Source organism: Maylandia zebra, linkage group LG20 (genome assembly GCF_041146795.1).
Source record: "Maylandia zebra isolate NMK-2024a linkage group LG20, Mzebra_GT3a, whole genome shotgun sequence".
Classification (NCBI taxonomy): Eukaryota; Metazoa; Chordata; class Actinopteri; order Cichliformes; family Cichlidae; genus Maylandia; species Maylandia zebra.
In genome coordinates, this window is record NC_135186.1 from 24860911 (window position 1) to 24877745 (window position 16835).

Sequence of the window (16835 nt, forward strand, 5' to 3'; positions counted from 1 at the left end):
GTTAGCCCGCGACTTTGTTCCAGTTTTGAATTTTGGCCCACTGTGTATTTGAATTTGACACCCCTGCCTTAAGCAAACACGGACACGAACACCCCCCCACTTGGCAGTGTTTCAAAGCAAATACAACACTTGACTGGTCATGAATGTTGATCATAAATCTTTCATCTTATAAGTCGTCCCCGTCTGTCTTGAGTTATTAACAAAATGACAGAATGCATCAGGCCATGAGAAGCATGTATGACTCACGATTACCCTGGAAAGAGGTAATGGGAGGGTCTGGATTTTCTGCTGAACATAGTGAAATATTTCCACAGAACAACAGAGAACAAGGAATAACAAGACGAACCACAAAAAACAGCACAAAACTTTAAAAAACTCAATTATTTTCTGTTTTGTTTTTTTTATTAAATCTCTATTGTTATGCAATCTGCTTATATAAAAGTTCTAAAGCCATCAGCCTGATACTAAGACAGACAGTGAGGCAATTGTGTGTTTCAGTTTAGTCCTCATTATTCATTGACCAAGTGGCCTGTGTGACACGTACATATCTTAACAAAACCGTAAAAACAGGAAACATGATGGACACGTACTGACAGACAAAAGAGACTGCACCGTGATGTTCAGTGCAGGTGGAGTGATTAGAAGTAGTCCGTGACGAAACAAGCTTGTGGACCTTGTTAATGAGAAGTCAGCAGAATAAATTACAGTAACGTTGGTATGCCCCAAAAGTGGGCTGCGACAGTCTCTTTGTGCTCCTCTGAAAAATGACTTCGACAATAGCACCAGGCCTGTCACCGTTTTCCTTTTGCGGAGGTGGATGATGAATGTGAGAGACGTGCTGGCGTTGTGAAATATCCACAGTGTGTGCATTCGACGTACACGACACACATTTCCCTGTTTACATATGAGATTACCTGTGTGACTGTGTGAGGAAAACCCCCCAAAAGAACAAAAAACAAAAACAGGGAAAGGCAGTTGTGTATACTTCATAGCATAACACTATGTTCATTTTGTGAGTCTGTAAACCATCATCTCATTTGTTATTAAACATATATCGACCACATACGAGGAATATTTCGATTCATGATTCTGAACATAGCATATTTCTCCATTTCTTTTCTTTTTTTTTATCAATTCTCTTAAATACAATATTTTACATGTCGGATTAAATATGGTTTAGTGTGCATGAGTGTGAATATCACGGGGCCAAGATAGTGGATTTTTTTTCTTCCCCCCACTCCTTGTTGCTGGCACTGTTTTATTTCCCTCTTCTTCTTTGTAATCTATGATGTAGGGCTGGGCTCTCTAGCGTTCGTGTGTGTTTGTGTTCAGTCACTGTCACTAGTTTCACTGCTGGGGTCCCCCTGCACCTTGCTGCGGTGCTGCATGGCACGATGATAGGCCACCTGCACTGATTTGCGGATGTTGGACTTCCTGCCTTCGAGCATCTTCTCTTTGTCCAGCTCTTGGTCGACGCCCAGAGGCACCAGCTTAGAGCGCGGAAGCCACTGCCTGCAAGCACATAAGCACAAGCACAACATTAAAAAAAACATGCATTGGTAAATGCTAAACAGACTGGCTTCTTATATAACGCTTCTCTACCTTTTATACTATAAGCCTCAATCACCCATTTAAACAAGCACTTTTTTCTACACCACTGTTTTCTATTTAACATTCACACTCCCGACGAATGCAACAGGAACAACCAGAAATCGAACCAGCAACCCTTTGATTAGACACAGTCAGTCCAGACAGAGTTATTGTTTAGTTAAAGAGTAATTGGTTCCTATGGTCCGTTAATTTCTTGATTGACTTCAGAGTTTATGCACCCTGAATGCCTCCTAACAACTGCTGTGCTCATCAACTTTATAAATTTCTCCAAACTTAGCAAAACATGATCATAAGTAACTGCAGAGAACAAAGTGACCTAAAATAACACGTTCTTTCCCTCGTATTATCAAAAACCACGTTTGCCCCATTTCTGCTGAATGTTCTGTCGCTACACTTCCGTACAAAGGCTGCAGTTTGCTTTGAACTGTTGCCACAGAGCTACTTGTGTGCAAACATCCAGTAACATCACAAGCTGCCTTTGGTAGCAGGTTTTGTTTTATTTTTGCTTTACGCTGCTTGATTGTGTTAAAATAAAAATACAACATATCAGCAAAGAATTAGCAGGGAAAAAAATGGAGGTGAACTCTGAGAATGAGTCACCTCCCCCAAAAAACATCACTTGATAACCAACCATGTTCTCTTGTTGTCAAAGAAGAGGACCAGGAACAGGTGCTCCCTGGCCTCCTGGGTCATTTGCTCCCCAAGTTTCAGCACATCCAGAGGGGGGACAGGGATTGGGACACCTCGGTGGAACACCCCCTCCCTGGGCATCTTTGGGTCAATTATCTACAAGCGAACAGTAGCATGCAGAGGTTTAGAGAGCCAGTCATATTTTGACTGTAGTCTGTGCTATTTGTGTTGTTTGCCCATGTCTCACCAGAGCAGGATATGAAGGATAGCCTCTGCACTTGGCCCAGACCAGGTCTAAAGCTTCCAGAGAAGAATAATCATCTGAGGCCATCCAGCACCCTGACCTGTCCCGCCCACGCACCACTGAGAGTTGGGAAAACAGCATCCGTTAAGCAATCTCACTTCTAGTTAAAAACACACTTTATCACACAATAACACTGTTCTAAGCAACTGTTGGTGCAAAACACTTCCCTTTAATTTAAAATACGTTAACTCCTAATGCACATGGGTGGGGAATGATACAGCTTCTCCAGTTTGAGCGGAGTATCCTGAACAAATGGTGCTACACAAATATAACACTTGACATAGTGAAGGGAGGGCACTTCCTTTGACCATGTTTCATTTTCCCCATTATCAAGACAGGGAGTACAGGTCCTGCTATGCTGACATGTGGTGGCTGTGACAGATTACAGCAAAGAAACTGATGGAAAATTCAAAATGTTGTGTTATTTTTATGTTTCGTTTTTTAAAATACACCCACTGTTTTACGCTATCTTTAGCACTATCAGAGCCACATTGCAGAAATGATGTTCTGCTCTGACGTTCTCTCCTATAAGGACTTATCCGTCACATCTCTGTGGCTATTATTGTGTGAGGAAAAAAAAAGTTTAGCATATTTTTATCTGCAGTAATGTCTTTACGGGTATTTAAGCTTCAAGTAAAATCAGATTCCGATCAGACAAAATATCATGCCAAATTATTTACAGGCTGAAAAGGCAAAGCTATATTGGGTGATTCTGAGAAAACACTCACTATCTAAATAAATAGAAACTAGCTGTGTGCACTTTACGTGAGCCTTAGAGGTTATAAAAATGTGCTTACGGTGTGAAACACCCCTCGAGCCACCGACTGAGTAGGAATCATTTTCTGTGCCTGATGTTTCCTCACTGCTATCTTCCTGGAAAGCGCGTGAGAACGACGCCTTTCCTCTGCCCTGCTTAGAGGGAGTCGTGCTGCAAGAGAAAACAGAGCTATCAAGAGGCGTATAACTTTATCACAAGTGTTACAACAACTGGATGCTTCAAGCAGGGGGGGGTTTCTGTTGTAAAGTTAAAACTGTGTGTTAAAGGTGTCATAAAATTTCAAGAGAGATGATTGTTAAGTCACTGGGTTTGTTTCTGCAAATGAAACCTTATGCTCACGTCAATTGGTAAAAGAACTAATTTTAAGAGTACCAGGCATAAGCATTAATCACCTGGTCCTGTCTGAAGCTGCACTGCTGCTGCTGCTGGTTGTGGACTCAGAGTCTGAGCTTGAACGAGGGAGATGAGGTTCACTTCTGTACACGCGGAAGCTTTCCGTTACTGGTTGGTTTCCTGTATCAAAGCCATTAGTTGGCAGTCCTGAAGGAAGAAAATAGAAACAAGTGAGTGAGGGTGCGACTTGGCATTTATTGTACGTTAAAAGTTTATTGCGAATCATCTAATTTACCTGGCAGCAGGTCATCATTGTCACTGTCGCTGTCAGAGCTGGAGCTGGTGTGAGGGCTGCGGGGACGCTTCCTGTGCCTGCTTGGTGACAGCAGGGGGAGTTGTGGGGGACCAACAGGACTTTGACTTACTCCTGCCCCACCATAACCAGCATCCCTGTTCTTGGGTGGGCGCCCCGGCCTTTTGGGGGGTCCAGCTATTTTTTGGTTCTTCTTGGAGAAGAGGACAGATGTCCGACGGCCCACCTCTGGAGTCAGGGATGAGGACACATTCAGATCTTGATAGGGAGAGAGGTTTATATGTTAAAACACAGGCAAATGCTTATTATTCGACTGCTATTGAACAGCTAATATCATTTTCGTTATTATGTCGGACATTAGTGCTAATATTTTCCTAGACACACCCTTTCCACCAATCTCCTGGCTGCTGCTCTCTCCCCCCTCATCATGGTGTCCTGCAGATGATGAGTGATGGGGGAGAGAAGAACTCCGGTCTCCTCCGCCCACAGAGTCCCGGCTCCCCATGCCAGAGCCTCCTTCACGCTGGTGTGCAAGCTTCCTTTTGATCACACTGATCTCCTTTCTTAGGGCCTTGGCTCTGCGAGACTGGCCAATGCTATGCTTCCCTGAGCTGACCTCATCGAGACGGGACTGCAGGTAATGCAGCTGCTCTTCCAGAGGTAACCGCCGCCTGTTCTCTGGCAGGAGCAGGTCTGCGCAAGGCAAGCAGAAAGAGAAGCAGTTAGAGATGTTGGAAATGAAAAGAAAATCAATCTTATAAAGCAGTCACACATAGCCAGAAACAGAAAATATAAAAGTAGGTTTGTTTCCTGGTTAACTATATATGGGGTAGACCATCTTTGAAGCCAGACAGACGACAACATCAAGCTTTAAACATAAAGCACAAATCCAGCATACACAAGCACACAGGATGTATGATGATGTTTTAGCTCAACTGAAACGGAACTGCATGAATTACAAGCGTCACCTAGTGGTAGCAACATGAACTTCTCTGCACCATATTGTATGTTACTGTTCACCATTGAGCCTTTATTTTGTGACAAGGGACAGCACTGCAACCATGTTCCAGTAAACCTAAAATGTAATTTTTTTAAAATTGATTTTGTAAAACACTGTATCATACAGCATATTAATTAGACAAAAAATACATTTTAATGATCTAAAATCTTAAATCACATGTTTGTTTTTCTCCCTCCTTCTCCTTTAGCTGGTGCTTGAGGAAAAAATTATATTGGTTCCCAAGAACCTCCCAGTCAGAGACACTCACCATCTTCATTAGAAGACAACGGTCGATCTCTTTCTCTATCCCTGTCGCGCTCTCGCTCCCTCTCCCGCTCTCTGTCTCTCTCTTGCTCACGCTGGCTGTCCGGGCTTGGCTCTCGTGGTAGATGCATTCCGGTCTCGTAATCGAAGCCGATCCGTTCAGCTTGTCGCCTGGCTGTTCTTATGACAGCCCCGCCCATCTCTCTGAGCCGCAAGGCAGCGCGATAAAAGACTGTGTCCTTGGCGTTGTACTTGAGACAGTTGTTGACAATGAGCCCAAAATCGGCCTCAAAGGCCTCAAAAGTGAGGTAGCGGTGAGACTCCAGCAAGTTCCACATGGTCTGAAAATCCATTGGAGTGTCAATATGGTCCAGGTAGTCTGGCACCTAGGTGACAAAGGAGTAGTGAGCAGACCGAGCTATTTAAAAAAAATCCAATCATATTTGTACAGTGAATGAAGAAGAAAGAAGGAAAGCCTAAAATACATTATGCCAGGTACGTAGTATACAGACATAAAGTAGAAAAGAGTCAAATATAAGTATCTGAACATAATCAGATTTCTTGTGCTTGCGAGTATGTTGCATTTACCTCTGCCAGAGGCACAGGCTCAGTGAAAAAGTTGTTAGTGTCTCTCTCCTGTAACTGTTCCAAGGTACTCCTCAACAGCACCAGGAAGGGAGTCAGCTGCATCTCCAGCGCCATCTGCTGCACTTTAATCTGAAAACAGACACATTTTTAGCAATAAACTAACAAAGTAGTGCACAGTTAGAAGTATACAGCCTGATCTACAGAAAGGAGATGCATATTGCTCTTTGTTCTGTAATCTCACTATATCTTGAACAAAAGAAAAAAGAAACAAAACAAAACTCTCTCTTGCTATTCTTCACATCTCACCGTCTCCCTCTTGAGCTTCTCCCTCTTTCGGATGAGCTCCACCAGTAGCCTCGCTCTTTCCAGGTCGTGTCTCAGCCTCTGCCATGCTTTTAGCTGCTCCTTTAAAGCGGTCTGTTTCTCCTCGCTATCTCTCTGCAACATTAACGTGCACAATCCCATAAACATGTTAGAACAAATTACATTAAAAGGTATCAAGTCATGTCTGTTTATTTTTTAGCACATTTCAACACAACAGATGCTAAACGAAGTGTTTCAGGTATCAGACAACAGAATGAGACAAACACAGAATCACAACAACAGAAATTACCGAGGAAGGTTGTGACGCAGGCTGTGGTGGGAGTGGGTCAATGTGTCGCTGCGACTGTAAGTGTGTCTGAAGCCGGCGCAAAAGAGGCACACCGTTCCGACTTTGCCTCTTCAACGTCCAGAAGCTGTGAAGTCGTTGCATGAATTGGCTTTTCCTGGGTACTGTCAGGTTGCTGGTGATTTTGCTCAACCTGCAGAGAAGCAAATACTGTTTAACTCTTAAGCATGTTGTAAATGTAAAGCATGTTGCAAACGCACTAACAAAGGTAAAGCCTTTAAGACCAAAATGTCACAAAAGACAATGATAAGGTATTTAAAATTATTTACAGTCTAAATCAGAAACAAAACAGAACAGAATGTACAATCATCATTTCTAATAAGTAAAATAATGCAATGTGACATAAATTATTGTCTTACAATACCAAAATTAAATAGTATAAATAGACGAGAAAGAAAAAAAGTATGTGATGATTTCTTTATTTGTTTTGCCCAACATACTGCTGCATGGACAGTTTTCTATTAACAGCAAAAGGCATATATGTGCTTACTGGGCGCACGACTTTGAGGCACAGACAGAGCAGGTGAAGTACAGGCCTACCTGTGCGGTGGTATACAGGGCACTGACACCACTGGTGCAGCAGCTCTCCTCTCAGCTAAGATCTTTCTGGCTCTTTTCATCTTCAGCCTGGATTTGGCCTTTGCCCTCTTCACCCGCTCAGAGCTCCAGCCCTTAGAGTCATCATCATGGCCGATGCTAGGCTCGTCATCTTCCTCCAGCTCGCCCTCGCTGTTGGATGACCCCATGCTGGCCCCACCGACTCCTCCTAAAGGACGTGCTGAACCGGGGGGCGTGTGGATGTCACAGTATGCCGTCTTGCGTACGCTGAAAGAGGTACCGTTGGCCCCAGTCTCTCTTACAGGCTCCATTTTCATATAGAGGCCTGCCTGCTGGGCACAGGTGACATGGAAAGCTGTGTAACAGTTGGCTTTGTGACACTGGATGCAGGCGCCCGAGCCACGCTGTTTGCAGATGTAGCAGGTGAGCTTCCAGCGTGCTGGAGGGATGTGCTCGATGCTATCGATCGGCTCCAGAAAGACTGTGTTCGCAAAGCAGACCTGCAGAAAGGCAGGAGAATTGATTTAACTGTGATGATGTTTATAAAGTAAAAAAATAAAAAATAAAAACCCAAGACTGACTGAGCATGCTTCACTGTACATCAACTGAGACAGTATCTATCTGGCTGTTAAGTTTAACATTCCCACAGTCTTTAACTGTGTAATATCAATAATAATTATAAACTTCTTCTTTTTTTTTTTTTTTTTTTCTTACATATCCCTTTTAAAATAGGGGGTTTAAAAAATGACAGCGAGACTGACGTCAACTCAGACTGATGTTGCACAAAATAATTACAATAGACAGTAAATTAATAATAGTAAATATCGCTGAAATATAAAAGGAAAGGCAACACAGATAAACAATCTTTATCTCCTCTGCCAGGTTGTTCTAAAGCCAAGGGGCTTTGATGGCAAACAGCATGAGCACCTTTAAATTTAAGTTTCTAGGATCTAAGGCTGTGAACTGGCTCAGATGAGTTGAGCTTATTCAGTTTGTCGATATCTGCATAGTGATGTCGTTCCAAATCAAACATATATGGATTTACCTCTGGGATCCAGAGGGCGCAAACTACGTGGGCCCAGCGTGCGTCGTCTGTCTGCTTGAAAGCACCTCCTTTGTTCGGGCACAGAGCACAGTCCACAGCTCTGCTCGGCGACTGCAGGCACCGGCGACATAACCACTGGCCCTCCGGGATATAGGGAACGCCATAGCACTCCTGGTGTACTGCCAAATTACACATGTCGCAAAACAAAATCACGTTGCTGTTCTGACACTCTCCATCGTTACAGATGCAGCAGACGGCATCTTCGTCAATCAAGGTACTGGGGTCCGCCTGAGAGAAAGGAGCACAAGGACACATTACAGATGAAAGCATTTATGTCAAGTTTGAACCATCGTCTCCCTCTTTTGTCTGATTAAAGTACCTTATTGTGACTCTCAAAGTATGACTCCTTCTCTAAGCGGTCCATGAGATACTCAAAAACCTCCTGAGGGATGGGTGTCACACCGTCACGCCGCCGCTTGTCGTTCATGATATCAAGCCAGATGTAGTCCTCCTCATCGATGTCATACTCTACCTCCTCATCTAGCTCCTCCACAGATTTATCAATGTACCTAGAGTAAAAAAGAAAGACAGAAGAGTCAAATTAAGACGTATTCATGCAAAGAATACTTAGCGTGCAAAAAAATATAATTCATTATGGTGCCAATTGTAATTCAGTGTAAAGACAAGAATAATGATGGAAAAGTATGAATCTGAAGCACAGTAATCAGTAATTTCCCTGCTAATAAAGTGGGGACTGGCTGGACTGTATCAAACATTTAGGTCAGGAAATATTTATTGTATTTAATAACTTATATATACACTCAAATAACTCACTACCAACTGCTTTTGCTTTAAAATGGATGGTCCTCTCAACAATCCTGCTTATAATACATATATGAATTAAAAGACTACATTTATTTGCAGACCTGTAGTATGATAATGGCCGAGGTGGGGCATCAGGTCGGTCTTGGTCGAGTTCTCTGAACACAGCCTCCGGTAGCTTGACTGCAGGACCAGACTGAGCGCTGTGATGATGAGATAAGCCATCCTTCTTCTTGGCTTTGCTCTTATGTTTCCCAGTCTTTGGTGTGGATTTTCCCCCATTAGAAGATGGGATATCTGAGCGGTCCTTGCCACTCCCTCCTAACTCGCTGCCCCCGGCTCCACCGTCACTACCATTACACATGCCGCCACCACTACTACCAGTTCCAGATGGAGGAGCGTCTTCTGCATCACTGTCTTCATCTGACACCACATCTATATTCTCGAAGATGCTAATGCGGTGAATGCGCCCTTGAATCTCCACCTCCACCATGCGCTGTGCCTGGGCGTATGTCATGGTCTCTCTCCCCGGGGAATGGGAGCGTTCTGATCGGTTGGGGCTAACAGGCGTGTTCCCTCCATGACCCAGTCCTCCTCCTCCGTTACCCCCACCATCATCCGTATCTCCTGAACCAGTCAGCGAGGCACGAGGAGGACGTCCCTTCCTCTTCTTCTGAGGCACAGCCTGGGCAGGAGTTGGGTTGTCATGGTCATAGTGGTAAAGGTGATACTCAATGCCGCTGTAGCTCTTGTAGACCTTACGGCAAGTCTCCACGGGACACTCATAAGGGGGCTTAGTGGCCCGCAGGTTGTGGCAGAATGTCTTCACGTCAAAGTCCAGCCCCATTGTGCCAACAGCCACTGCTGGGACAGATGGTGTTCAAGTTTACATCTGAAACACATGAGCACAACAGGGAACAACGATATTTGTTAAAAACAACGCACATAACAGATACTGGGCACTTGTCTCCCAAGAGTTGCCTTAAAGAGCCCCAGACACCAACGAAATGCACCTGTTATGGTGCAATCACGTGACCACTGATGGTAGCAAACAAATTATGATCTGTTATTCAGTAACAGGTGCACTAAGCTCAGCGTGTTTGCTATGATCATTGAGAACTACAATCATGTAATACAAGCAGCAAACAGTAACGGCAACAGCTACAGCTGGGCAGCTGTAAACCCGAGCTCATTTGCGGTTCTTGACGAAAGAACTCAACCTTTATCTCGTTCGAACCCTTCCACCCTCTACCTCCTAAGCTAACAAATGAACTTTGTGTATTTTAACACAGCTAACGTTAGCATTAGCATTTTGCTGCTGCATTCCCCCCAAAACAAAGCTGCAGTTAGCTTGCTGGCTAACAGCAGCTAGCAAACAACAACACTGGCCACTACGTAAACAAGCACAGTTCAAGAGAATAACCCTACAGCACATGAAGTAACCTTACAAACTAGCCACGCTAGTCGCCATTATTATTAGATACTGTTCTTATTTTTTATTGTAACCTTTGCTCGGTATTTCATTCAAGCTCAGTAACATTTAAATAGAGTGCCAAACTGTAGTTGTGTCCCCTGGGCAAACGCTAGCCTCGCAAATCAAACCATTACAGCGCATTCCAGTATAGTTAATATTAAAGCAAATAAAACACACGTGAATGTTTGGGGCTATACACACCACAGCCTGGCCGTTCAGACCCCAGTGTTTCCCTCCACAATGACCTCACCCTGTGAATTTCTGAGGCAAAATGACAGCCTGGCTTCCTGAAGAGCATGTGTGGAGGCTTTATCAAACTAAGGTCCATCAAAAGCGTTCCTTCTCCTCCTTTAAGCCAAAATATCAGCGAAATCGTTTTCTCTGTGACGAGAAACAGCCAGACATGATTATTTTTTTCCGCAGTAGGGCTAACACCAAGGTCTGTTCATGTTGTCGGAGTACGGTGGGTTACTATGGATAACACCAATTACTGTAAAAATACACACACAGTCATCTAGTGTGATCTTTTTTTAGCCAAACATGGCCCTTTTCGCCATTTAAAGCTAATACTTCTGATCTAACGTTATAAACACTTACTACTCCACGTTCCTCGAGACCTGCGTGCTTCGGAAACCTCACAGCAGCTCACAGCGGTTGTTGTAGATTGATTTTTAATTCATTAAATAATCCCAGCAGAGCTCAGAAGAGGCGTAGGTACAGAAAAAATGTTTTCATGAAACCATATAATAGCCAAAGAATTTCATTGTGTTGGGAATAATTCAGGAACTCGGTTGAACAAAAGGGGCAACCATTACTGTAACGCTACGACAGATGCGGATCGACAGATTCGCCACACAAAGCGGGGTCTTATTTCTCCACTTTCTTTCCTGACTGTAGCCTGTTAGAACATATTGAGCGAGATTTTGTAATATAATTAATCTCTTTAAAGGGTTTGTTAAAGTGTTTATTTTCATTGCCAGGGTTTGTACTGTATGTTGCGAATCTGTGGCGTCTGTTCAAAGACGTCGACGGTGTGAAAACTCGAGCCTCACAGAAACACTTCCTGTCCGTCGTAAAAATATAATAATATAATTCTGAGTATTTATAAATTTACAAATTTAAATAATAAAAATGAAAACTCTTACTCCATGCTACTTACAAAAAGTAAACAAATTATTTATGAAATACACGGAAGACACTAAAAATGCAAATAACAACGAGACATGCTATCAAGCATAAAATATTTATTTCTCTCTCAACATACAGTCTGTGATAAGAGTGCAGCAGGATAGGGTGGGGTAATGCAGTGGGACATACAGCAGGCAAAAAGCAATCCCACAGTTTGAATACAAGCCTTTGACAACCAGTGCATATTCACCAGGGGGCAATGTTGTCCACAGAAGAGCGAGATGAGCAGAGGGAGAAGGTGTCAGAGCTGCTTTCCCCTCTGTGTGTATCAGCTCTTCATTTCATCAGTGCATCCAAATGAATATGCCATAGAGTTGTTCCCTTCTCTGCTCTCCAGTAAGTTAGCAGCGAGGGAGGTGGAACAAAACATACCAGATACAAATGACAGAGAACAGAAATCTCTTACTACTGGAAGTATTTCACCAAAGCAGAAGACTCTGCATAATATCCTATAAAAGTCCAATTCAAACCGAATTGATGGAATAATATACTTCAAAGCAACCCCTCCTCCTCATCCAATACCACCACCACCATCAATATCATTTTCATCCAAAAAACAACAACCAAAAAAAACACAAAAACAGAAAAACAAAATGTACAAAACAAGAAAACTGTAAAATTCACAGCTTGGCAAGATTGGGGGTGCTGAAATCTTTCAAATGTGCTGTGAAGATGTGAAATTTCTAACCATAATAGCAGTAACTGTTAAGCTTTGTGGAACATGAAAAGTTGGCCATGCTCGTCAGTGATATAAAAGTACAGATGGGTGAAACCCACTTATATACAGTGTAGGAACTCTTTTAACGCAGAATAAAAGGAGAATATGTGTTGTGCAAATCTCCCACATCGAGTGTCGTTTGCATTTTGAAATATATCACTGGAAAGAAACTGGAAAACAGAGCAGACATCAAAAGCAACGTGTGAAATGAACAAAATTTCAACAAGGCAATAACACTGCTTCATGAGTGTCCCATTTGTTAATCTGAGGAGTCTTGTTTATTATAGTGTCATTGTATGTGAACAGAAAGCCTAACTATACAGTAGGATCACCTTAACAGATGATAGCAGCATCACCAAAAGAAAAAGAAAAGCATCAAACATCAAATAGGTTGAAAACATCAGAGCTAACTTGTGATTGCACAGAACATTTTACATACAGTGTACGCTGAGTACTAGCAAAGTTGAAAGAACATTTACTGGAAGTGAATTCAGTTTGCTGCGTGGATTGTAATCTTTATACTTTGCCCGGTAACTTCTGTCTTCTGTCTGGTGCTTGGTGATTTGCGACGTTTGTTCAACTTTTTAGCTTGCTCCTGTTGCACACATTAGAGATAAGGCTTGTGGCAAGGCCACGATCAAAGCTTTGTTGAGGGGTTTAAATTGCACTTTTGAGCCTCAAGCCTTCACATATTAATCGCTACATTCTGATCAGAACACTTCCGGAGGCATATACTGTAGAAAGAACTATGTACAGTATGTATGGCTCTGGACACCGCCTTTCCTTTGAGCACAAAGCTACAACACTGCCAGCTCTTGTGCTGTCTAATGTATCAGCTATCCTATCAAAAGGAGGCCGTGTCCTGCTGAACCATTTTGACCTGAATGAGTGGATTTTGGCTGCTGGCATTTTTTTTTTTCTCCCTTCCCTCATCAGTCGTACATTAACCGTTTGTTTCTGCAAGGCATCAGTACGTCTCACCGCTATGGCATTCCATCTGTCACAGGGGTGGAAAGTAAACAAGAGTTAAAACACGATTCTGTTATTTAAATAAAACTACATACTGTGATGACAGTGCAGTAACAGAAGGGCATTCATATGTAAACCAAAAAAAGATAAAAATAAAAATTGCAATGTATTAAAAACTCAAGACTGCATTCAAGCTACATTAAAATAAAATAACTTGGATGCAGACTTGTGTTTTTTTTCTTTTTTCCAAGAATAAAAAATTTATATAAATTAATGTTCAAGGCACTACATTCTTTCCAATAGATTCATCATACTGTCCTATTATTGTATCTCAAACCACTGATATTTGGATTACAATGTAGTGTTTAAAGTGTACTTAACCCAGAAAGGCAAAAGCAACAAGAAAATTGCAGAATTGAAGAATAAAATGAAATATGGATGTTGTGACCACACATAAAATGACTAGTATGGCTGAGTCATGACTAAAGCCAAAAAAGTATTCAAACATACTTACTTAACATGTATTGTATAATATACACACATATCTACACTCACACACACAATTTACTACAGATTAGTGTTGCATGAAGAATCAACACTTTTCTCATGGTATTTACATGATGGGATTATGTACATGTGTTGCTCTGAACAGAGCAGAGTGGAGCTGGACTGTCTTGCAAATACACACTAATAAATTTTGGTAAGCAGATCAAGTAGTCCTTGTGGTTTTTGGACACGGGCCATTCTCGGGACTGTGGATGACCAGAGGGTAAGCTTGAATCTGTGGGTTTGCCATTGTGCCATAGGGCATCATTCTTGCTGCACCAAGCAAGCCTAAGGGGACCACAGACCCTACAGGACTGGGCAAGCTGGGCCATCTCTGGGGATAAAGAGGACCGGGAACCATCCCAGCATAGGAGCCTGCGGGAATGAGGTAACCAGGAGAGGGCGCTGTGGATGAGTTTGACGATAGGGTTGCAGGTATACGAGGGCCTAAAGCAGCAGTCGGGGGGCATGAAAGAGGCAGCTGGAACTTGCCGGGACCATTATGACATTTCATCTGGAACAGAGGGGACAAAATATGTGCACAGACTCAGGCTGACTCATGCTTACATTAAGAATGATGAAGTACAGCTCCTAAACTCTCAGTCACTCTCTGTTCCAAATACCTCACGAGTAACTGCTCCCATCGGTGCTGCACCGCCTTCCAGGTCTTGCCGACGCCTCTGCTGTTTCATCTGGTTCAGGGAAGGTCGTGCTTGACTGGCCGCTGCTACAGTTTCCTTTGTCCAGTCATCAACCAGTTTGTGAAGATCATCAGTAAACGTGCCTCTCTTGTTGTTGCTGTTGTTGGTCTGGACCTGAGCGAGACGTGTGAATGGCTGAGGAGAGGGCGAGGATGTTGCTGCAGAGAGTGATGGCTGAGTCTGACTGGAGGCTGTCTGAGCAGTGGTGGTGTTGAGAGAGGACCCTGAAAAGACACAAAGGTCTTAAAATCTGCCTAGTTAAAAAACAAAACAAAGCAAAAAAACAAACAACAACAACAACAACAACAACAACAAAAAACAGCTGTCAAATCAATTGGCTGCTGTATGGCAGAATTAAGGACAGTTTCACAAAAAAATCCAAAAAAACCCTGTAATGTGACCTTTCATGAAAGCCACGTTTAAATAATCCTCATCATTCTGGCGAGGCTAAAGCAAAATGAGTGTACAGGTAAAGTTGTGACACATATTTTGCCAGCAGCCAAAGGATTACAACATACATGTCTTTCATGAACAATTAAATAAAAATGAAATGTTTGATATGCAAGCAGTGACAAAATCCAGCAACCAAGACATGTAGGCACACTGCCATGCAAAACATGAAACAAATTAATGCAACAATCTGTTGAGTACCCACGTTTAAACAACGGAGACATTTTCAAGTGCCAAATTAATTTCAGAGAAAAAAAGGACTAAAATAGTGAGGACGAATAGAAAAGACAGAGAATAAGAAAGTAAATGAGATAGTTACTACTACTGCGTTCTTTGCCTAGACATAGTCGTTTCAGAGTGGACCCTATAAAAAGGTAAAACAGCACAAGACAGAAACAGTTAGGCCAGGACACACTGCACACCACAAGTAGGTGGACAAGCTGCTTCAAAAGCACATTCAGCTATCAAAACAACTGAGGAGAGAGAAAGAGGAAAAGGAGGAAGAGGGGTGTAAAAATCAGTGAGGAGGACTAGAGGAGCAAATCTAGGTGTTGTCTTTAATATCATTTGAAGAGCTGATGTTTAGAAAGTGTACAAGCCTAAAAGAAATCACAACTTGCCTTTACGTGTCATGTTGCATGTTTGTTCCTGCACATTTATTGACCTTTTCATGATTATATTTAATATGGAATATATCAAAAAATATTGGACAGAAATTTGGAAAAATGCAGCTACTATCGTATAAATTTGTACTTTTTGTTTGATCATTGGAATAACGGATGATTTACTGTTTCATTAACTGGTAGGGAGAAACTACAAAATGTGTAACATTGTGTTTTCTGGGAAAGAATATTGGAGCCTGGATTTAAAGGGAAGCAAAAAGATCCCTTTGTCGATGTGAGAATGCCTGTGAAACAAAACATGAAACCAAAACAAATAAAATTTAACCAACTGAAAGCACATAGATAAAAGCTGGAACTCATCAGAGTCAGCAATTAAAAAGAAAAAAAACCAAAAATCCAAACATGCAGGTAACTCAGGAGAGGTGAAAGAACAAAACCATAATAATATTGATGATACAGCCCTTCATATGGCGGAGCAAGTCTCCATCAGTGCCCTGCCTGGCGCCTGCACCATGCACGTCTTCTCCATCCAAACATGAGGGACAGAGAGAGCTTTCCTCAATCAAAGCATAGGGCCCTGCCTATTAGGGAAGGGTTGGGTTTTTTTTCTCTGTGTTAGTATACACAGGATGGCAGACTTAGTGCCTCGACTCATCTGTATGTGTGTGTGTGGGAGGGGGTGTTACACAATCAAAATTAACTGTGGATGGAAACACACAACAAATAAATAGGGTATAAAGAGTTTGCCATTCTCTCTCAGATGCACACACATACACAAACACACTCACACCATCTTGTATTAGGCCCATGTTTGGACAGGACTAGGCATTCACAAGCTCCAGCGTGCTTGTGGGGTCTATTTTTGAAAGCCAGAAGCACTGCACAAAGCAACTGTATGAAGAGCAGGGGGTAATATAATTATAAATTAATAATTATGAATGTAACTGCAGTTCTGTGAATTATGGATGATTGCCAGAGGAAAGACTGTAAACTGACATAGGTACCTACAACATTAAAGTTATTGCAGCCTGGATTTTGAATATAAGAGGCAGCACACCCTAGAAATGTTTCCTTTTCAATCTTAAGGTCAACTGGATGCAATCTGGGTCCTCAGGGACACTGAATTCATAGAAATATAGCTACTCCTTGTTCTACTTCCTTTCTCCCACTGACTAAATACAGCTCACAGTACAGCACTGGGTTGGTAAGATGGTTGATAACAATTACATGTTGTTTCACAGCTCTCTTTC

The 16835-nt window shown here is 42.4% G+C and overlaps 2 protein-coding genes across 4 annotated transcripts in view; both read right to left on the minus strand.

Annotated features, from left to right (window-relative positions):
- Positions 1 to 380: 380 nt before the first annotated feature.
- Positions 381 to 11210, minus strand: brpf1 (bromodomain and PHD finger containing, 1). 3 transcript variants are annotated; one of them, XM_004546138.3, is made up of 16 exons: positions 10988 to 11210; positions 9021 to 9808; positions 8474 to 8663; positions 8095 to 8382; positions 7032 to 7549; positions 6435 to 6624; positions 6128 to 6259; positions 5822 to 5950; positions 5238 to 5619; positions 4354 to 4662; positions 3952 to 4227; positions 3716 to 3863; positions 3343 to 3473; positions 2489 to 2604; positions 2243 to 2397; positions 381 to 1512 (listed from the first exon to the last, which is right to left on the minus strand). In XM_004546138.3, the coding sequence occupies exons 2-16, from the start codon at positions 9761 to 9763 to the stop codon at positions 1329 to 1331; spliced, it is 3891 nt and encodes a 1296-aa protein (XP_004546195.1). In that variant the 5' UTR covers positions 9764 to 9808; positions 10988 to 11210; the 3' UTR covers positions 381 to 1328. The 3 variants fall into 3 exon arrangements, with proteins under 3 accessions (XP_004546195.1, XP_004546197.1, XP_004546196.1); XM_004546140.5 differs by lacking the exon at positions 10988 to 11210 and adding an exon at positions 10641 to 10865; XM_004546139.5 differs by lacking the exon at positions 10988 to 11210 and adding an exon at positions 10592 to 10864.
- Positions 11211 to 11619: 409 nt separating this feature from the next.
- Positions 11620 to 16835, minus strand: part of LOC101487235 (serine/threonine-protein kinase WNK2) — a 42598-nt gene continuing 37382 nt past the window's right edge. The window contains exons 28-30 of the mRNA XM_004546146.3: positions 15282 to 15326; positions 14435 to 14736; positions 11620 to 14325 (exon numbers count right to left, since the gene is read on the minus strand). Of these exons, the coding sequence (XP_004546203.1) occupies positions 13975 to 14325; positions 14435 to 14736; positions 15282 to 15326 (698 nt within the window). The 3' untranslated portion in view covers positions 11620 to 13974. The remainder of the gene's footprint in view (positions 14326 to 14434; positions 14737 to 15281; positions 15327 to 16835) is intronic.